The 22051-nt window shown below is 44.2% G+C and overlaps 8 protein-coding genes across 8 annotated transcripts; 3 read left to right on the forward strand and 5 right to left on the reverse strand.

The window, feature by feature from the left end:
* Nucleotides 1–2064: 2064 nt before the first annotated feature.
* On the reverse strand, nucleotides 2065–2771 carry EAE97_001358 (uncharacterized protein; the record flags this gene model as incomplete). The annotated part of the gene is made up of 3 exons (XM_038871869.1): nucleotides 2065–2276; nucleotides 2491–2654; nucleotides 2710–2771. The coding sequence occupies 3 exons, from the start codon at nucleotides 2769–2771 to the stop codon at nucleotides 2065–2067; spliced, it is 438 nt and encodes a 145-aa protein (XP_038737770.1).
* Nucleotides 2772–3629: 858 nt separating this feature from the next.
* Nucleotides 3630–5409, forward strand: EAE97_001359 (uncharacterized protein; the record flags this gene model as incomplete). Its single annotated transcript, XM_038871870.1, has 4 exons — nucleotides 3630–3749; nucleotides 3850–4336; nucleotides 4388–5139; nucleotides 5191–5409. The coding sequence occupies 4 exons, from the start codon at nucleotides 3630–3632 to the stop codon at nucleotides 5407–5409; spliced, it is 1578 nt and encodes a 525-aa protein (XP_038737771.1).
* A 575-nt stretch (nucleotides 5410–5984) lies between these two features.
* Nucleotides 5985–10657, forward strand: EAE97_001360 (uncharacterized protein; the record flags this gene model as incomplete). Its single annotated transcript, XM_038871871.1, has 3 exons — nucleotides 5985–6658; nucleotides 6711–9257; nucleotides 9306–10657. 3 exons carry the CDS (start codon nucleotides 5985–5987, stop codon nucleotides 10420–10422), a joined length of 4338 nt encoding a protein of 1445 aa, XP_038737772.1. The 3' UTR covers nucleotides 10423–10657.
* Nucleotides 10658–11015: 358 nt separating this feature from the next.
* Nucleotides 11016–11654, reverse strand: EAE97_001361 (uncharacterized protein; the record flags this gene model as incomplete). Its single annotated transcript, XM_038871872.1, has 1 exon — nucleotides 11016–11654. One exon carries the CDS (start codon nucleotides 11652–11654, stop codon nucleotides 11016–11018), a length of 639 nt encoding a protein of 212 aa, XP_038737773.1.
* A 2517-nt stretch (nucleotides 11655–14171) lies between these two features.
* EAE97_001362 (uncharacterized protein) lies at nucleotides 14172–15227 on the reverse strand (the record flags this gene model as incomplete). Its single annotated transcript, XM_038871873.1, has 1 exon — nucleotides 14172–15227. One exon carries the CDS (start codon nucleotides 15225–15227, stop codon nucleotides 14172–14174), a length of 1056 nt encoding a protein of 351 aa, XP_038737774.1.
* Nucleotides 15228–15663: 436 nt separating this feature from the next.
* Nucleotides 15664–17757, forward strand: EAE97_001363 (uncharacterized protein; the record flags this gene model as incomplete). Its single annotated transcript, XM_038871874.1, has 3 exons — nucleotides 15664–16916; nucleotides 16964–17368; nucleotides 17496–17757. 3 exons carry the CDS (start codon nucleotides 15664–15666, stop codon nucleotides 17755–17757), a joined length of 1920 nt encoding a protein of 639 aa, XP_038737775.1.
* A 344-nt stretch (nucleotides 17758–18101) lies between these two features.
* EAE97_001364 (uncharacterized protein) lies at nucleotides 18102–20191 on the reverse strand (the record flags this gene model as incomplete). Its single annotated transcript, XM_038871875.1, is given in 3 exon segments — nucleotides 18102–19149; nucleotides 19167–19894; nucleotides 20000–20191. 3 exon segments carry the CDS (start codon nucleotides 20189–20191, stop codon nucleotides 18102–18104), a joined length of 1968 nt encoding a protein of 655 aa, XP_038737776.1.
* A 524-nt stretch (nucleotides 20192–20715) lies between these two features.
* Nucleotides 20716–21846, reverse strand: EAE97_001365 (uncharacterized protein; the record flags this gene model as incomplete). Its single annotated transcript, XM_038871876.1, has 1 exon — nucleotides 20716–21846. One exon carries the CDS (start codon nucleotides 21844–21846, stop codon nucleotides 20716–20718), a length of 1131 nt encoding a protein of 376 aa, XP_038737777.1.
* Nucleotides 21847–22051: the final 205 nt, after the last annotated feature.

Below are 22051 nucleotides of genomic sequence, written 5' to 3' on the forward strand. Positions count from 1 at the left end.
CATCATGAGTTTTCTAATGCAATGTTTCATGGCTTTTCAAAGCCTCGAGTGTTGGTGTGTCGACTAGCTAGAAATTCATGGTATTGTAAGGTTTACTACACAGGATACGATATGGCATCTTTTCTAGCTCTAATGGAGAAACCTTATTGTTGCTAATTGCAGCTGGTAACGGAGTAATGTATATAGGCCATCCATATCTACAACCTCGAAAGCAGTAATCAGATGACACATAATAACCATGAGCAATGGTTCGAATTTTGCCTGTGTTTCTAGTAATGTGTAGATACAAAATTTATCTCACTATAAAGCTACACGATTGCTGGTAAGTGGTCAAAAGCGTTACTTTTTTTGGGCTGGGTGTGGTTATATGTAGAAGTATTTCAAACTTCAAAGCAAACCAGTCCTGCTGGCTTCCATTGTAATGGTGTCGCAACTGTATGATTATGTATATTCAAATTAGCTAATTTGATCCCTTCTTACCAACCCACAGTTCAGTCTCCACTGCTGAATGGATAGTCAAGTGTCCAATCAGTGGGCTGAAATTGGTTCTTTAAAGCTGGTATCTAGAACTGGTCTGGACCAGACTCTGCTTGTGAGCCCAATAGCCTATAAAGCTGGCGAGATATCAACGATTCGAGGTCCTTTTCATTGCTCCCTACCCTCTCCGCTTCCGCTATGTGATATTTCTACTTGAGTACGTCTTTCTCCTTCTTTAGAGGAAGAGAGTAGACATATGCTAGAAATGGGGGAGTTGAGTATTCCATATCTCTCCGAACAACGGGTAAACAATTCCACCGCTACCTAAATTATAAATTGGACATTCAAGTTTAACTCGTGATCTAGGGGTTGCGGTGGCTATATCGTAAGATCCAAGAATCATATGGTCAACGTGGAGATATTGTTTAATAACAAGAGAAACGTTGAACAAATTTTGCGACTTTGGTAACACGCGAAATGTGTAGAAACACGCTCAAATTCGGCCTTCTATGTAAATCTGGGTCATGCTTCTCTTTTTAGCTCACATTACCCGCTATACAAAGTAGCCGAGGACGTACAACTGTCAATGCAAATCGAGCGGATACATCTCAGACGACAAGTATCGAAACAATATCAGATACCTCGTATGAGAACGCCGAACGCTACATGAGTGATGACTGCAATGGAGTTTCAGTCAAGACGGCAAATGTGCTGCACGGCTTACTCTTGAGAAAGCTTGAGACGTTGAATTTAACACTGTTTTTACTCTTGGAGTAGGCAGAAACTGTGCTTCTAAATTCAGGTCTCTGGCATCAGACATATTATCTCGTTCACAGGAGAATTTGGAAAGGATTTCGAGGCGCGGCAAGTGGAAATGTATCCATTTTGAACAATGTATTCACGGAACTGATCTCCGGTTTCTGAGCCAGCCATTGTCAATTCTAGCGACCCCAGAAGCCAAATTAACAAAAAGGAGGAATAATATGATGATGCAAAAACAATCTACTTTCATAGCGAACTTGATTGCAGATGAGACAAGATTTTGTCAGCTTTTAGACAATCTGCTTACACTTTACCCCAGGCATCTGGAATAGCTCTGAAATGAATTGTTTTCACCATTGATGTAGTAAGTATTTCACGGATGATTTGACAGCAATCGATCCGACACACAATTCCGAATAAGTTGTTGCGCTGTACTTCATGGATGCCCAGGCTAGACATAAACAAGCTTTCTGCAACATTGTGTGTGGATGATTGCAAGTAGAAGAGAGAAAACTGATTCCCACGTTCAATGTATTGACAGAAAGCCCGCTGATGACATAAATCAGGGGACATACAGTGAAGTTCATATCATTTCAGCACTGGAAAGACGTTTACCTTGCCATGAGAGGTGATATAAGTCGGGATCAGGCCTGTCCTGGAACTGATGGAATGCTAGATGCCCCAGACGTTCAATTTGCGGAGATCTCGTTCTCTTGAAGATCCAAATCGAAGTACAGTATCGATAGTCTATTATGTGAATTGAAATAGAGAACATTACCGAAACTTTAGAGCCCACTTCTCTCAAAAGTATCCTCACAATCTCAATTAGGCCATACCACCCAGCATGTGTTCCTTTGGAACAACAGCTTCTAACTCTCTAACTGCTTGCCTAACATTTTCACCATAATCGACTGAATTGCCAGCGCCTCCCATCATCATTCTCATTCGACCGCTTGTATCGGTGACAATCATGTTCAGCATCAAGGTTCGTGCACAAACTTCTTGAAATACCTTCAATGCAGCATCTTCACCTGTGCCTATTATGGGTGTCAGTGAAATGGTAACCTTCGAGGAAAATTTGGCCACGAATGTTTCCCAACAACCCAAGGCTTAACAATTGCTTTAATTACTCAACGGTGTTTAGAAATTGAAAGCCTCTGGATGTGACACATCAAATGTCTGGCCATGATCTGGACTATTGCAACACCTATACAATGCGCCAAACAGGCAGGGGGGGGGTAATATACATACCTGGTGGTTCTGGGCGAAATTGATCGGCATTTTGGAGAGGACGTCCATTTAGAATGTTATCGTATTCGAGAAGCATGTAGCTACCACGCTTTACAAAATCCCAGAGAAAGAAGAGACCTGGGTTTGTGTTGTGCGAGCTCCAGGAGGGATGTGCTTCTAATTCTCTATGCATGGGTCAGCATTGGAAAAGAAACGCTCGGGAGGGATGGATATAAGTACTCTATGACTTTCTCCAAACGGGTCTTGATATCATCTCGGAGTTGAGCTGGGATGGGTGCCATGGTGGGCCTTCTCTTTTTCTGGTTAATTCTTTGAGGTATTCAAGCGGGAGAAGAGAGTGTATCAAAGGAATGACGAATGCTTCCTATTTGTGGCTGCAGAGTATAGGTAATATGATTGACTTCCTTGATCGGTTATTTGGATATTTTCATGTTTGCATTTTTGCATGTATCCATGTTTTCATGTTTCCAAGAGACGCAAAGATCGACAAAAACCCTGATTGGTTAAGGATTGACATGAATGTGTCAATCAGTGAATCAAATCCGTACACCTAGAACTCATATATGCATGGTCAATATCAGGGTGAACTCGCACTCTATACTCAATTATATCCGCCAATCTACCTCTCCATGAAGCCATAGTTGTTCAATAAATGAGTGGTAGCACGACTCAGTGATCAATCATACGGTATTCAAAACTGTTGATATGTTTCGTCAAAATCGTTTGGGTATATAGACACTTGTTACCAATAACATTCCCTCAAACTTTTGGAATGAATGAACCATTGGATCAATTTTGGTTGAATTAAGGGTTGCTCTGTCTTCCTACCTGGTACACCTGGTACCTACTCACCGGTACGTACCTCACCTCCTCACCTTTTCTCCTATTTAAATGAAACATCGGCAGAAAAAGAAAAAAACCCCCGACGATCTGGCCAAAAGTGATCCGTGCGCATTGTTGACCCTCCAATTAAGACTAGTGCCCCCTCCATTAGCGTTTCTCAAACTCAACACGCTAAGGTACCGGTAAACGTAACTTTGTTGTATCTTAGTTGTCACCTTCGTACCTGGTGAAACTCAGTTGCAAAAACATTTTCTCTTTCTCTTTTCTTTATACTGGAAGGAAAGTCGAAAGGAAAGATGGCTTCCAATCCTCAGAGTACCAATGGCTCTGAGAGCGAATTCGAGTTCATCGAAACCCCCAAAGCTCCCACACCGACCTTTGAAAAGTTCGAGCCATGTGGTGTAAGGACAACAGCTGTAAGTTTATGAAAAAATTTCTAGAATTTCCTCATATCTGTCAACTTGGATTTTGAGTAAACAAGAAAGTCAATTGAATCTAACATATCATGGCAATTAGTACCCAGCTATCAAGAACGCCCCTCTGCCTGCAGATGCTTCTGGCAATGATAGTTTCTCAAACACCCTCCTTTTCTCCCTCATTGGTGGTGTCCCTCTATACTTTTCCTGGAAGGTCGGTGGTGGATTTAAGACCACCATTTTCTTTGGTCTCATCACCACTATCCCCATTCTCCTCGCATTCTGGACAGTCTTCTCCAGCTTCTCTCCACGCAAAAATGAGAAGGCCAAGTACCCAGGACGTCCAGTCGAGCATTATCTTACCTTTAAAAACGAAGCCGATAAAATAAAATACAGCGGAAAGAACAAGATTCCTATGGAAACTTTCCACAACATGTACTTCGATGGAGAAGTTGACTTCAACGGTGATGCCCTCGAAGTTCTCGAGTACCGTCACGACTGGGCAAGCTTCAAATTCACAATTAGTCTTTTCAAATACGTCTTCTTCAACTTCGCACCAGAAGTTATCATGCACACTCGCTCCCAGGGTAAGTGGCAGAAGACATCCCTTTATATGAAAACTACTAATAACGTCGCAGATGAGGAACAAGTCCGTGATCACTATGATCGGGGTGACGACTTCTATGGCTGGTTCCTTGGTCCACGAATGATCTACACTTCCGGTGTTATCTCTGACATTAACCGTGAAGAAACTTTGGAGGAATTACAGGATAACAAACTCGCCATTGTCTGTGAAAAGATTGGTCTCAAGCCTGGTGAGAAGATGTTGGACATTGGTTGTGGATGGGGTACCTTGGCCAAATTCGCCAGTGTTAACTTCGGTGCAAAGGCTACTGGTATCACTCTTGGCCGTAATCAAACTGCCTGGGGTAACAATGGACTTCGCAAAGCTGGTATTCCTGAAGAACAAAGTAAGATTTTGTGTATGGATTACCGTGATATTCCAGTTCCTGAGGGAGGTTATGACAAGATTACATGTCTCGAGATGGCTGAGCACGTTGGTATCCGTCACTTGACAAGCTTCTTGAAGCAATGCCACGATATGCTCGAGGACGATGGAGTTATGTTCCTTCAAGTAGCTGGTTTGAGAAAGACTTGGCAATACGAGGATCTTATCTGGGGTCTTTTCATGAACAGATACATCTTCCCTGGTGCTGACGCTTCTACTCCTCTCAACAACTACATTAACTCCCTCGAGAGTGCTGGATTCGAAGTTAAGGGTGTCGATACTATTGGTGTTCACTACTCAGCAACATTGTGGAGATGGTACAGAAACTGGATGGCCAACAAGGAGAAGGTTGTCGCTAAATACGGTAACAGATGGTTTAGAGTAAGTCTTCATCATGATTGCACGAGTGGTCGCACGTACTGACAATAACAGATTTGGGAATACTTCCTCGCTTCCTCTACCATTATCTCCCGTCAAGGATCTGCCACCTGTTATCAAATTACCTTGGTAAAGAATCTCAACTCTGTTCACCGTATTGAGGGAATTGCAACACAATTCGGATTGTCTGGCGCACTAGCTGCCGCCAAAGCCGACGTTCAAGCATACCGATCCAGGAAAGCGGCAGGTGGTGAAGATGTCGCTAGCGCATGAATGAATGAATGAATGAATATATTACAATCGATAAAAGGGTTTGGAGAGCCTAATTAAGATATTCAAGTATCTATATATTTATCGATGGGAATACACAGAGCTAGATGTGTGACTGTATTCGTGGCTATATGCCAAAAGGGGATGGAGGGCCAGACCTCATGTAGAAAAGCTTCGAGCTTGTGGTAGAATCTGGGTGATGCAAGTACTTGTGTACCAGAATACATGTAGCTTCAATCAAGGATTTTTCTTACCAAAATGATTAAAAGTGATTCAAATACACAAATAATTCCAATCAAAGACTTGAATTGACGTTGAAACATCAATGTTGAATAATGATACGATACACATTCATTCAGCCCCTTTAACATTTTGTCGCAAAATCGGTGAAACTTGGGTTGTATGTATTTGTATATTAATGGTCGCTAAGCCTAGCCTCTATGGTAACAGATTACCTGAGCTTCGTCATTTCGACCCCCGGACCGTGGTATCTTCTACCAACCTCGAACCCATTCCTTCAGATAAATGTCACAAATCTATCTTTCTTCATACCTGTTTCTTTTTTGTTCATACTCATAATGTTTTCGGGTTCGAACTCGTACCTTGGTGGTAACACTGGCCGCCAACCACCACAACAACCGCAACAACAATATGGTGGTTTCCAGCCAAACCAAGGTTTCCAACCACAACAGACTGGTTTCCAGCCACAACAGACTGGTTTTCAACCTCAACCCACTGGATATGGAAATGCGGCTCCTTTACAACCCAGTTTCACAGGTTATCCACTTCAAGCACAGCCTACGGGATATCCTCAGCAATCCCAATCAGGCTTCCCTGGAGGCCAGCAGCAACAGCAGCAGTTCAACAATGTTCCTCAACAGCAGAACTTCCAAACGGGAGCTCCTCCAATGCCGCAGATCCCGCAGCAATTCCAGCAGCCTCAACAGACGCAACAAGCTCAACCACCCCCTGCACCTCCTGTGCAGCAACCACAAGCGACCGGATTTGCCGCAATGGCAGATTCATTTAAACCTGCGGCTGCAGAACCATCAAAGGCAAGAGGACGCAGAGCCTCTAAAGGGGGAGCAAAGATACCTAGTATAAGACTTTCTTTTATCACAGCCCAAGATCAAGCAAAGTTCGAAACTCTTTTCAAGTCCGCTGTTGGGGATGGGCAAACACTTTCTGGAGAGAAATCGAGGGATCTTTTACTACGCTCAAAACTAGACGGGAACTCTCTGTCGCAGATATGGTAAGCATCAAAGTATTCAATGGATATAGTATTGTACTTATGATCATTATAGGACGCTCGCAGACACTACAAGATCTGGACAGCTACATTTTCCCGAATTCGCATTAGCTATGTACCTCTGCAATCTCAAGCTAGTCGGCAAGCAATTACCATCCGTGCTTCCCGATGTCATCAAAAATGAAGTTTCTAGCATGGTGGACATCATAAATTTCGCTATAGATGACGATGCACCAGCGGCAACGAATGCGCCCAGTTTTGATGGTCGACAGAACACCGCGACACCTCCGACTATTCAACAGCCACAGCCAATGGCTTCTAATTCCGCCCTTCTCACTGCGCAAATGACTGGATACCCTGGACAGCAGAATAGCTTTTCAGGTGGATTTCAACCGCAGCAAACAGGTTTCCAGGGCTCAATGCAAACGGGCTTTCCTGGACAGCAAGGAGGATTGCAGCCTCAACAAACTGGGTACAATCAAATGTCAAATCCTCAAGCAACAGGGTACAATGGACCGCGCCCTCCAATGCCTCCTATGCCATCTACTGTCAGTTCTTATTTGTCTCCCTCTCAGACGGGCATGCAGGGCGGAATGATCGCGCCATTGAATAGCCAGCCTACAGGCGTCGATGGCCAATGGGGCTTGGTAAATGCGCCAGCCCCCAATATCGATCTATTACACTCCCGGATGATGCCGCAACAAGGTCGGGAACAAGGCAACTTTACCACAGCCGGTATAACAGGCAATGCTGAAATTCCATGGGGAATTACGAAAGAAGAGAAGACCAGATACGATTCCGTTTTCAAAGCTTGGGATGGGTTTGGTAAAGGATTTATTAGCGGCGATGTCGCTATTGAAGTTTTTGGGCAGAGTGGTCTCGAGAAGCCCGACTTGGAGCGCGTATGGACCTTGGCAGATCACGGCAATAAAGGAAAGCTTAATATGGATGAATTCGCGGTTGCTATGCATTTGATTTATCGAAAGCTTAATGGATATCCTCTACCAGCTCAACTCCCTCCAGCGCTTATACCCCCCTCCACTCGTAACTTCAATGATTCGATTGGGGCTGTCAAATCTTTACTTCACCAAGAATCCAATTTTCGCAAGAACTCTGGTGCTACCCTTTTGCCACAAAAGACTGGAGTGAGCTACCTCAAAAGCCATTCTTTCCGTGGTGACGCTGTTCCGGGTCGCACAGGTCGTAAAGATGCCACAGTATATAAAAACAACGACGATGATGTTGGATATAAATCTAGTGCTCGTCGCAGACTCGGAGCCACTTCTCCACGACCTTCGTCTCCGGGATCCACAACTTCTAACGATGAACTTTCTTTAGAGCAACTTAGAAAGAAAATCGCAGAGAGACAAGTGATACTAGATGCAATTGATTTCAAGGCCGAAAATGCTGCAGACGAAGATGATGCCCTCGATCGTAAAGATCGTCGTGAAGCTGAGGATCTGTATCGCCGCATTCGTCGTATTCAAGAGGATATTGATGCACATCCAGATGCATCGTTGCGTAACGTTGATTCCGGCGCCGAGCGTCGTGCTTTGAAAAGACAATTGCAGACATTGACGGATAAGCTTCCAGATATTGCTTCGCGTGTCCGAAGAACAGAAAGAAGTATTGCTGATGCCAAGCTTGAACTGTTCCGTCTAAAGGATGCTAAAGCTCACCCTGGAAGTGCCTCTAGCATCGTTGGAACCGGTCCTGGCGGCGCTATCACCGAATCAGATAGACTCAAAGCAAGAGCTAAGGCCATGATGCAACAACGTTCTGCTGCTCTCACTGGTAAAAAGATTGAGACGAGTAATGATGACTTGGATGCGCCAAAACGTCTCGAAGAAGAAAATCTCAAGATTCGAACTGAGAAGGAAAACAACGAGCGCATGGTTCAAGATGTTGAAGAAAGCGTCCGTGATTTTTCACGAGGTTTGGAGGACAGCCTAAAAGATGGCGGTGAGAGCTCATCCAGTGAGCATGAGAAGAGACGCTGGGAGGATGGGCTAGGTGTTGAGGATGAAGTCAAGGACTTCATTTTCGATTTGCAAAGAAGCAGCAGGAGTGCCAGAATTCGAACTGATGATCGCAGCAGGGAGCCTGCTCGTACTGAAGCGTCTCATGCTAGCCCTGCTCCAGCAGCTCGTAGCGAAACTCCATCATCGCAGCCTTCATCTACACCCGCCCCTGCTGGAGGTTCATACTCGCAATACAAGACTCCAGAGGACAGAGCAGCTTATATTAAGCAGCAGGCCGAGAAGCGCATGGCTGAGCGTCTAGCTGCTCTTGGCATCAAAGCACCATCTAAATCTGGAGAGACAACACAACAGAGATTGGAGCGTGAAAAGAATGAGCGTGCAGCCAAACTCAGACAAGCAGAAGAGGAAGATGCTAAACGTGAAGCTGAAAGGCAAGCTAGAATTGCCGAAGAGCAGGGCGTTCTTCCACCTGCACCTGAGCAACCAAAGGAGACCGCCAAGAAGCCACCTCCACCTCCTTCAAGAAAGGCCGCAAGAAGTGACGCTAGTGAACGTAAGGCCGAAGAGGAAAGAATCATCAACGAGCAAAAGGCACAAATCACTGCCACAAATGAGCTAGAGTAAGCAAATATTGTATCTGACGTCTTCTACACTGCTAATATTCACAGGGACGACGCTCAACGACAAGAGATTGAGCTTGCAAAGGAACGCGAGGCAGCCCAGGCTCGTATCAAGGCCTTAGAAGACCAAATGAAGGCCGGAAAGTTGAAGAAAGAAGAGGAGAAAAAGAAGAGGAAGGCTCTTCAAGCTGAGACTAAACAACAAGAAGCTCGTCTCGCTGCTCAACGTGCAGAAATTGAAGCCGCACAAGCACGTGAAAGAGAATTGCAACGTCAACTGGAAGCTATCGATGATTCCGATTCATCTGATGATGACGAAGGTCCAGAGCAAGTTACCCCACAAGCATCAACGCCCACTCAAGGAAGTCAAGAACTTGAGCGCAAAGAACCTTCTCCACCACCTCCTCCACCTTCAATCCCAGCTGTTGTATCGCCAGTTCCTGCTGCTGCAACAACAATTAGTCTCCCATCACCAACCCCACAAGTTACTAGCCCTGTTGTCAGCCCTCCAGTTGATACAGAGACCCGCAATCCTTTCTTGAAGAAAATGGCTCAATCCGGTGACGCACCTACCGCATCCACTGCATCTAACAATCCATTCCATCGCCTTCCTGCTCAAGAATTTTCAACGCCTGCACCAATTCAAGTTCAACCAACAGGTAACAGGCCTTCTCGCGTTCGTCCGGAAGAAGATGATTGGGATGTTGTTGGATCTGACAAAGAGGATGATTCCTCTGACGATGAAGGGCCTGGTGCAGGTGGCGCGCGTCATTTGGCATCAATCCTTTTCGGAACCATGGCACCTCCTCGCCCCTTGTCATCCATGGGCAACGAAGCCACACCTGCGCCTGAATCTCCTGCTGTAGCTTCTCCACCAGCGGCAAGTCCACCACCTCCACCTCCAGTACCTAACTTCAATGCTCCACCACCCCCTCCAATGCCATCAGCCAGTGCGCCAGGTGGTCCTCCTCCTCCACCACCTCCTCCGCCAGGGATGGGCGCTCCACCTCCACCTCCAATGCCTCCAATGGGAGGCGCTCCTGCTCCACCAGCAGGTGGACGACCAGCTGGTCTCTTGGGTGAAATTCAAATGGGACGATCATTGAAAAAGACACAGACTAAAGATAAGAGTGCAGCTGCTGTTGCTGGAAGGGTCTTGGACTAAATACCTTTTTAAGCACTGAAAGAGACAAGACAAAATGGAGCTTTGTGATTAGAGAGGCCTGAGAGAATGGATTGTATCATAAAGTACTTTTGGTTCATAGTATTGGGCAAGGGGGCATAGGTATGGGAGGTATGAAACAGGAGATATAAGAGACGAGCATAATTTGTAGTCGAAGAAGTAGCAATTTGAAGATATTCGTTCGTTTTGATATTTATCTGATGTTTTTATCGCCAGTGTAAGTTTTGTGGCTTTGCTCTTGAAAATGATATTTATTGAAGATCTAGATTTCTATCTTCACATTCCGATTCAGCTAGTCTTGTCACAACAGAGCCCATTAAAAATTCTTCCATGAGTTATGCATAGATTATGGAGCCTCGACTAAGAGACTTGAGGCTCGTTAATCCTTCCAAAAAAGAGAGATTCTCTCATATGTTGCGTTTGGGATGAATGCAAGGGAATTACAGTACCCTGTGGGGCACCACGCATAATTATTTAACTAGCTAAAACTCAGATGTCAAATCTGACCTGCTTTATTCAAACAACCGTTCTCTTTCCTTCAATCCAGAGCATTGTTCATGATAGTTCCCATAACCTTAAAATGGAGCTCCAATAGTTTTGTCCCGCAACTCATCCGCCTGTCCATATATCAATTGTTCGCTCGCCCACGCTCTATCTTCTGGATTCATTCTCTCCAACATTTCCCTAATCCTAGCTTCGGCCTCCTCCTCCATCCTCGCATGCGACATTTTTTCCGTGTCTCGATGGGATAATGGTATACCTCTGAACGGTCTGGGGAACCCTGGTATATCTTCCATGACTCGCATTTCCAGGTCCCCGCACTTTCCAGATTCGAATTCCCCCCCGTTGTATACTGAATGAGGCCATATCGTCGGTCTTGATCTGCGTTTGCGATGAAACCAGGAAAATCGCAAGTGCGAAGATTCTGGGCTCAAGGTCGAATCGTCATCCCTGACAGGATGTAAGAAGCGTTCTGGAACGGGAATTTTTAAGCAGAGAATGAGGAGGAAAGCGACAAATACGCTCACTGAAGCGACTATAACCGGTACGACAACTGCCGAATTGATATCATTCGAGCCAAAAGGTTTTGTAGGCAGTGAGGTGTCCGTTGGAGAGGCAGGTACATCGGTGGGAGTAGTGATGGATAGAATATCCGCCATTGTCCAGGCATATTGGGAAGCCAAGAGCGAGGCTAAAAATACTACACGTCGCATCGTGAGACAATGAATCCTTTTGCCTGATTCGAAGGCGCGAGGAACGACATTTGTGCTCTGCGTAAAGTAGCACACACAGCAAACGAGGCAAACGGAGCAAAAGACTCGAGTGTGAGCGAACACGGATATTTATTCATTTGTCTGGAGAAGGAGAGGTCCACACGGAAGACTAGCTGGAAGAGAATCATGATTATTATTTTATCCTAGCTTGGTTCCTTCGCTGCAACCCCCGCAAATACTTCCTTCACCGTACCATGATATGCTAATCTTGTGCCACCGTGGTTAGGGATTCCAATTGATGGCTGTAGAGATCTAGCCTATTTTACGAAATACACATTGCTATGCCTCTTTAATGCAGGAAGTGAATGAGTGGCTTGTGAGATACTAGGTTATTATTTTTGTTGAGTGCTATTATACTACTATTACATCCTAGCTATTGAAGGGTTACATTGCATTTTTGATACTCGATAATTAGAACATCTCTGTACTTAAGATGTTTCTTCTACCTGGAACCCCAGCACTACATCATTATGCTTCTCTTTGCAGATGTCTCATTTATTGCAGGTACAGCTATATGAGTTTCACCACGATTATACACACAGTATAGCGCTTACTAGAAATCTAGTGAAGATCATATAGTCATCAGCTTATGCATCTAGTAAGTCTTAAGTAGACTAGACTCAATCAATACCCTCATAATAAGTACTGGGTTGTATTCATCCGGAAATCAAGCACATGGTCTTCCGATATAGATACACACGCGATTTCTCTCATGATTCTATCACTTCCAGTTCTCAAGCAATTTAGTAGTTTGGATCAAAGGAATAATACACATAAGGAACAATCCATACCACAATATTCGATTGGTGAAAAGCAATCAACAACCCTCTCCTCTCCCACCCAAATCCAGACGTTTCTGCACCACCCCGCTCATCTCAGCAGATGAATCATCAGTCTAGATAAAAATCGGTTAATCACTCGTTTGCCCACCCACCCGCGCTCTATACTAACCTCCACACTTCTCCTCGTAATTTCCCCGCAATCCTTCGTCCTGTTATCTTCCCGTCCCAAAGTCTGTGACTCCTCCCCCATTTCACAAAATCAACGAGTTAACAAAACCACATTCATCTCACGTCGCGAGACATCCCCCAACGAACCAATATCACGCGAGCAAACACACAGAGATTTCTTCTCACCAGAAAATTCGCCCTCACATGCGCAATACTACGACACCTTTTCGTGTAGATCCTAGCTCCGCCATACGAGATGATTGGTTGTATAACCCCGCGATGAGCAGCTGACAAGCCCTCAAGCCGGAGCTTTAATTGGTGTTAAGGGTGCTGAGGATCTTTGATATGCCATCTGCATGAATATTTGTTAGGGCGTGTGCCAATTTTGTAAGTACGTGGTGGTTTGAGTTCTTTTTCCATTTTTGTGGTATACAACGTGCTGTTGTCGTTCTAGCTCTTTCATAGACGGAAGAAAAACTCCGTTCTCCGATTACATTTGTGATATCAAATTATAATGTGTGGAAAGATGAATAACTTAATCCGTAGTTGGAACAGCGATTGATGATCGAGACTATTCGAGATCCTCTCACGATCACGATCACGTACACGTACGGAGTACATGTATGTATCTACTACCATCAACCAACCCCAACTTAATACCAAATACCAAATATCAAATAGACGAGCCTAAAATTCCCATTTCGACATTTTGACGTGATACTTAGGCATGAAATGAAATGTTCCCAAACTCACAACCTTGGAATTGAATACCTACAGCGTGCAGTATCATCCTAGCTTGCATGCGCACAGATATTAGTTGGACGTTGTGTCACCCCCATAGAATTTATGGGAAACTGTCTCCTCATAAATTGTAATGTGCATATACTGTTGTGGTTGCCGAATACTACTGTATATATGTCGGTATCAAATATTGAATATCGGTAGTGATATACTGCCGAGAAAATAACCTCGCCGATGCTTTGCACTAAGGGTGCCGAATCAGTATCACGAGCAGGTATTGAGTGTTGTCTGAATCTCGTTGCATGTATTAGATTCGATTAATGAATGGTTCCTATCTGATTTTGTAGCGTTACTTGCTATATATGTGCATCACGAATTCGGAGGACGATCTCATATCGTTTTATTGACATGGCACAGAGATGCAAGTGTCCAAATCATACAAGATCGCCCCCTCCCCTTTACCTAGGGGTTGTAACTGTAAATTTCAACATGTCAACAATGTGGGAATTGGAATCTGATCCAGACTACAAAAGATGAGAGATTTCCGATTTTCACATATAATTTGTCGGGGAAGCATATGAATCATATGACAATGATACTCAAATAACACCGCACAGTGCTTTATGATTAGCAATGTAACGTAAAGAGCTATAGTAGTCTAATAACAGTATAGTATAATTCCAGCCGGCGTTTCTCTCCCAAACATTCTCTCAAGCCTCGAGAGTCACCCCATGACAGAATACACAAAAGCCACCCAGTTCATGCCTCAATATTTGGAGAACGGACCCCTGAAGAGCCAGTCACCTACCTGCTCTAATATTTCATCTGTTCTGAGTTTCCGCATAGCCTCTGCATCAGGTCCCTTGCCATCCATCAAATCATGAGTAAAAGCATGGCGAACATCCCTTACTAGCGTCCATTTACAGCTATCTTTTTCAAACCCATACATTCCATCTTCGCGTTCTTTTTCATTCAAACCGGCAAGATCAAAAGCTGTATCTCTAGCTTCCTTGGCTAGCATATCGTACTCAGCCCCTATTATATATATCCATTTAGGTATATCGTTCCTGCTCACAAATCGAGTGCTCAATAATGGATCTCGAAGATTCTGACCAACAGGAATATGACCCCATTCGAATATCGGTCCAAAATCTGGTAGATCATCCAAGTCCTTTGCATTCCGATATGGGCGCGAGGCTTTCTTCTCGTCCGGCGTGAGCGTGAAGTCCATTACTGGATACCAAGCTATTACCCCATTCAATCTTTCTCGCAATCCAGGTACTTGAGCAGCGGACAAAGCCAAGTTTCCTCCTGCACTAAAACCTCCCAAGACCACACGCTTCTTGTCAATATTCAGATCGGGATTGTCGATTGTGGCTTGCGCAATAGCAACAACATCGTTTGTCAATGCCGGGAACCTATTTGAAGGGGCCTGACTGTATTCAATACTGACAATGATAATATTGAAACGATTCGCCATCCTAGCACAGATCTCATCATCGAATTCGGCAGACATCAAAGCATGCCCTCCACCGTGGAGATCAAGATATAGTGGGAGTGGTTCATCGTCAGCTTGCTTGGCCGCTGGAACAAAGATTCGCGTTCGCAGATTTGGTCGACATGGATATGCCAAGAGCTTGGTAGGACGAGATTCAGGAGGTGTTGGTCGCAGAAAGCGCAGGATTTTGAACGTTACTACAATAGCTATCTTCAATCCCCAAAGCTGAATGAAATACCAGGCACGAGTGAGGATTGGAAGTTGCGGCTGGAATAGATCTTTATTCTTTTCAACGCATTCACGTTCATACTTATTAGAAACCATCTTGCGATCTGTGATCTCGTGAATGTAAGTTAAAATAAAGGGGCGAGAATATTTAAATACTGTTCAGTAGAAAGATCCTATACCTAGTTTGAGACAGTCATCCTATTGGAGGATAGTACTGCAAGTACAAGGTTGCATTGGAAGTAGTATCGCGCATTTGCGAAACTCTTCGATACCAACCAACTTACCATATTGTCTTGTTCAATGGTCTCAATATAATATCGAATCGAGAGCTTTTTAAAAGACGTGTTGTATGAAATCACAATTCAAACAACACTTGGGACGAACCAAGCTTTAACCTTAACTAATATGCCCCACCAAAAATTGCATATAACACGTGATTGATGTGGAGGGAAGACGGCAACCTTTTTTACGATTAGAACTTCCCTATTGTTATTGACATGAAAAAGGCCAAAAAGTTGATTTGAAGACGAAAATGACAGAGAACATCAAGAGTCTGGTTGATTGGGCCACAGCTTCTGGGGCTTTCCTTCATCCCGATGTTGAAATATATAAAGATGTAGTAACAGGTTTATCATTCAAGGCGCAACAGACGATAGCTCCTCAAACAAGTATTGTACGATGCTCATATCAAATCTCTCTATCATATCTAAATGCAACTGGCACATATTCTCAATTTCCCTCTACGGATCCATTTCCTGTTGAGTTCTTAGAGAATTTAAAACAAGAAGATCCCAACATTATTGGTCACTTTTTCCTCATACAGCAATATCTGAAGGGTGATCAATCTCCATGGTGGCAGTATATCAGATTACTTCCTCAGCCGAATGATCCCAAAAGCCTTGGGATTCCTATCTGGTGGCCAGAAGAAGATCAAGAATTCCTCACCGGGACAAATGCAGAACCTCCACTTCAGAAGCGAGAACAGATGTGGAGAGATCAGTGGAAGAAAGGGGTTGTGCTTCTGAGGGAATTGCCAAACCATAAAGAATACAGTTATATCTTGTATCAATGGGCTGCTACTATATTTGATAGTCGAAGTTTCCGACCATCCTTGACAGTTTGTCCTGAAGCTTTGAGTGAGAGCTCTACAGATACAGATCTTAATCTAGATCATATTCGCAATGATAGGTTTTCGATCTTGTATCCACTTGTCGATATAGGCAATCATCATGGCATCAATCAGGTAGAGTGGAGAAGAGACCCTATCTCCAATTCTTTCGATCTAGTCCATTCTGCTGGTGTCCTACAGGGAGATCAAATCTACAATTACTATGGAAATAAATCAAATAGCGAATTACTAGTTGGTTACGGGTTTATTCTTCCAAACGATCTTGTGAATCGAAATGTTGCCAATCTTAAATTGACTCCAGATCATAATGCTATTCGGTTACGCAGAAGTCAGAATTGTCACAACCGTCCAGATCCAAGACAGCCCGAGGAGGAATTCATGTTTGCCGTGCAACCGCCATCTGCGAATAGGTCACAAGATTCTAGAATCATGGAATTTCGCAGCTTTGGAGAAGGTCTAGTGGATCTGATTTGCTGTATTGTAGCAAATGAACGAGAACGTTCATACATGTTGAAGTTTCCGGAAATATGCCCAGAGAGAATTGCACAGCCATTCCAAAGCCCTCTATGTAGAGCAGTGTTACAGGCAATATTCATTATCCAATCTAAGCTTGCATATGAAATCGAGAGGCTTGAACAAATCGGTGCGAGTCTAAGGTAGACAATCTCCGTCCCTATCCTTGATCAAACTAACAATAACTCAGCCCTCCTCAAAATCCCAATCAATCCCTCGCTCTAAATTACCGGAACCTCCAGCTCACCACCTTACAATCCGCTCTTCAACCTCTAGATCTCCTAACCACTCCAATCCTCACCCCATCTCTCGAACCCTCCGCATCCTCTTCAACAGGAAATTTGAAAATCCTCTCAATCGAACAGGCCTACTCACTACTTACCCAACACTACCCATCCCTCTCTACAAGCATCCACAATGTCATAGCCTCAGACCAAGAAGAAGAACTCCCTCTAGATTGGTCTGTCCTTCTCGAAGATTGGAACTTCACATACTGGACTCTGTGGGTTTATATCATCATACTCAAACGATCTGATCAAAAGACTCTTGCAGCTATACACCCAGCATTGGAACAATGGATTCGAGATAAAACTTTGTGAGTTTTTTCTCCTCGTCATTTTCATTTTCATTTTCATTCCACCTCTCCCCTCACCTATCCCATCCTTCCCACTCCCCTCCAACCCAACCCAGCCCAAACTAACCCACCAACCCCACCACCATAGAATCTCCACCCCACTCCCCACACCCACCTTCCACGGCGCCCCCGACGAACACGAAACCCTCACAACCACCTTCTCCCAACTACAAGCACTACATCCCGAGCTCTCCGACCCCCAAAACGTAGATCCCGAGCAGCTCCTCCATCTCGCAAGTTACGTGGTCAAGGAACAGGCATTCATGGCGCCGTATGTCATGATGGATGGAACGGCGAAGGGAAAACGCGTTCCGCAATTGCTGCTGTGTATTTGGGGTGAGCAGGTGTGATGGAATGGAGGATTGGAGGAGGTGGGAAAAGTTTTTTTGGGTGTTATTTGTGATTTTACGCCAGATAGATGGATGGATGATTGGTATTCGGGTTGTGGGACTAGAGATGGGAAGTATCTACACGACGAATTTTTCTCTAGAGTCTGGTGTGTGTAGTTTTCTCGACTCAAGTAACGACAAGGGTCTTATAGGTTTCGAAATAGACGTGCTATTCTCCCAGATCTCAAACATGATGAATTTCAAAACAAGCTAAAATTTACTCTCTTGATGCAATAATACAATACTTCAAACACTGCATTGCAAGCAAGCAACCCACAACCTGTAACATATCACATCCACCCATCTCATGATCCCCAAATCTCATCCATCACCTCCCCCGCACAAACCTCCCCCCACTCAATCCACACCCTCTCACCGGTCCACACGCCTCCCCTCCCTCCTCTCCCATCTACCCATATGCCGCCTTCCTCTCCCTTTTTTCCCTTCCCTTCCCCATCTCCTCCCACCACCCATCTCTGTTCTTCCACCCCTTTCGTACACTTTTCCCAGAGTTGTTTTCCCCATGTTTTCCACCAGGTTTTTTCCCAAATTTGTTTTTGCGAGGTCTCTTCTTTTTTTCTGTATTCCTCTTTTTCTTTCTCTATCTCTTTATTTGTATCGTTGCCACTCAGACCAGAATCAGAATCCGAACCCAATCCAAAAGAAAAAGACACCGGAACCCGAGGATTTGAATTTACCCCCCTGAACCCACCATCACCATCACCATCGCTATACGTAAGAAGTGGTATAGAATCCCACGAAATATTCTTCTCTCTCGCCGCTCTGAGATCCTGGACCGATTGACTGATTTCTTTTTCGTTATCTGCGTCTTTATCTATATCTATATCTGGGATTCTGCATAAATCCAGCGGTCCGGGAATATTTTCCCATTCCCCAGATAACATCGTGATATCTCTTACTGGCCCCTTAACAACTCCTCTTCTACTCACGATCCGCTTCTCCTTCTCACTAAATGTCGTAACCTTCAATTCTTCTCCCGAATTTTCTACGGTATAAAAAATCCCCAACGTATAATCTACTCCGATACCAAACTCCCCATCACTCCTCTCACTATTCCCCCTACCCCCAACGTCCGATTCCCATTCATCCCTCCACTTTGTTGTCCACCCCTCCCCCTCTCCTCTCCAACAATCGAAACCCTCAAAATCCCCTCCAACCACCCCATCCATCTCCAATCTTCCACACTCCGTCTTTCCACCCTCCTCCCTTCCTGTTCTCCAAAAATCTGCGCCATAATCTCCTGCACCGAACATCCCTTCATTGCTTTCCCATCCCCATTCCGCTCTTGCGCAATCTCCCATGCTCGACTCCAAAGTGCCTTCATATCCCGCACTTTTCCCATCGCCAACGAGCTTTCGATAAAGTGAGGATACTCCCTATATTGATTTATCTTTCCTCCTTGATTCTTCAACAAGGGGAATTGAGGAATCATATTCTCATAACAAGGTTCCCCCCTCCTCTCTTCTGCATCTCCTCGCTCACCCCTATCCACCACAGCACAATCTTTCCTCGCGGCAAAAAGTACTTTCTGTGTATATTTCTGCTGTCCCAATTTCCTTATCATTTCAGTGCCCGCCTCAATACCCTTCTCAACTCCGTATTCTTCACGTAACTTCTCATTCACTTCCCTCCTATTCCGCAAAAATCTCTCAATGATGACTTCGCCCGGAAGCTGCAGCCATGTATTCGCATTCAAAAGTAGCACTAAATCATCATCTTGCATATCTTTCCCATTGAGAAAATCAAGCATATCTTGTATTTCTTGTAGCGCGGATGCTTTATCTTCTTTCTCCTCAGTTTCATCCGATTTCAATTTGAAGCCTAGGAGTGTTAGAGGTGGATAATTTAGGATAGATGCTGTGAGGAGAGTTTTGCAGAGATTCAACGATTTCTTGCAGGCGGGGATTATAAGATGAAATTTTGGGTTTGTATCTGTATTGGTGTTGGTTTCATTGTTAGGGAATGGGATAGTGTCGTCCCAGTCAGAGTTTTCGATGATCGTGTATGGTGCGAAAGCTCCGGCCAATTTTTCAGGAACATAGGAACCTAGTTGTGATGCTGAGTGTTGGATTTTATACTAAAGGAACATATTAGCGGGCTGGGCTTTGGGGAGGATATGCATAGATATTAAAAGTTGGAGATGATTCTCTGCTTGATTTGGTTATAAATGAATCATACTTACTGCATGCCATTTACCAAGAACAATGAGAATCACAGAAGAGATGAAAATTAGAGAGAAGAAGATACGACTACGGAGTCGACTGGGTCGTTTTAATTCTCTTAGTTTATGAGCCATGAAACTCATGGGTGAGATTTTCCGCCTGGCAGTTTCGGGAACAGTCCCATTCTCTGTAGGAAACTCCTCATAATTCATCACTAACCATTAGCCACGAAAAAGCAAAGTAGAGATTTCTCGTTTCCTCAAATTTCTCACCTCAATTGACTCATTGATGTGTTCTCCACCTCAAATGAGCCGAAGTCTCAGAAGTCAGAAGGACTGCGTATGATATCAAGTACAGTAGAATAACGAGCTGAAAGCAAAGAGTGCCAGAGAAAGAGTTTAAGAATGGATTAAAATTGTGAAGACTGTAAACGTTGGAAGTCGTTTGACTGGAATGATATCAAGCAAGGGATGAGGCAAATGCTTCGTCGGGAAACGCAACCAACTACAATTAAACATGTTATTGAAGATTTCTTCCTTACGACAAAAGTTCTTCTTAATTTGGTACATTAATATAATATATTGAAACTATAGCAAAAATGATCATTGAGACCATTAACCTAATCTGGCTTCAGATCAATATAGGGTTGACTCAGCTTTTCTGGAGAATATCAAAATATGGTAAACGAGAATGGAGAACAAGCAAAGATTTGGGTATAACAATGAGGATTACCCCATTAAGAGCCTCTGAGTCGTTGCAGTTGATTGATAAACCCATATCCACTTTGCGTCCTATTCTCACCAATACCAGAAATTGACGTTTCTTGGTCTTGAAGAGCCTCGACTCTATGGCTTAATTGACCATTCTGTTCAGCATCCTTCAATAGATCTCGATGTCTGTCTTCGACCATTTTTGCAAGACTTTCGACAAGTTTACTCCTGGCCCGTTCTTCAGCTGTGCCTTTCCACACAAGTGCCAATTCTTTCAATTCTTGTACTCTTTTGGCTGCTGTCTCAATAGCATCGACTGGGTCATCCCCAATTAGCAAATCTGCAATCTCATCACGTAGTTTCTTGGAAACTTCTTGACCCTTTTCTTCGATGCTATGTGCTTCTGACCCCGGCTCAGGAGCGGAAACAGAAAGAAAGGATGAAGTGACCGATACTTCCGATGGTGGAAAGGTCCATGCCATTGCATCTCCAAATGTCTTTATAACAGTATCCAATCGTGACCGTACAAGTGTAAGCGTTCGTAATTGTGTCACATAAGGAGGATCGGCGATTTTGGTGCTGTTCGTGTCTTCTGAGGTAGGTGTTTTTGGCATGGTAGCTGTGGCAGATCGCGCCCTAGAGTCTCCAGATTTTGTTGGCCTTCTTGACAAATCATTCTCAAGTCCCCCCGGAACAAACTTTGTAATATCATCATGTAGTCCTTCGGTCAACGCTTCTGATAATCCCAATGTCTCTCCTCGTAGCACTTCCACCTCATAGGCCAATCGGCTTCCACTTCGCAAGATTTCATCGGTGAGTTGTGTAAGAGTAGTCGTAAGTCTAGTGGTGTGTGCGCTAAGATGTGAAAGAAGAGTCTGTGTCTGTGTAGACAATTCAGCTAAAGGGACGACATTTCTTGAAGACGACGAGGTATTCGAAGATTGTAAAGGAGGCAAAGTTGAATTGAGGTAATCTGCAGGATCAAAAGCTGGGTTCAAGAACGGTTGAAGAACAGGATCTGCAACGTGGGTAGATTTCGAAGGTAAATTTGGTTCTGACGTAGAGACGCCATTTCGAGATTGAGATTGAGGTTGAGGATGTTTGAGCCTAGGATTGTTATTTTGTGAAGAGGGAAAGGTTTTAGAATCGCAAGCCATTTTCACAGTGTATCTCTGATCGACCGAGTTGGAGTTACAATAGAGTAAAGAATGTTTCTCGTGTTTCGTACAATACCTCGAGAATAGCTAATAATATTTTGAGAGCGTATGCGTCGAGTTGGATGGTGTCAACCTTACGAGCTTACCACTTGGAACATTATTGTGGGACCAAACTTTGAGAAATCGGATGACTAATAAGAATAAA

The sequence above is a fragment of the Botrytis byssoidea genome (genome assembly GCF_014898295.1).
Source record: "Botrytis byssoidea strain MUCL 94 chromosome Unknown BBYS_002, whole genome shotgun sequence".
Taxonomy (NCBI): Eukaryota; Fungi; Ascomycota; class Leotiomycetes; order Helotiales; family Sclerotiniaceae; genus Botrytis; species Botrytis byssoidea.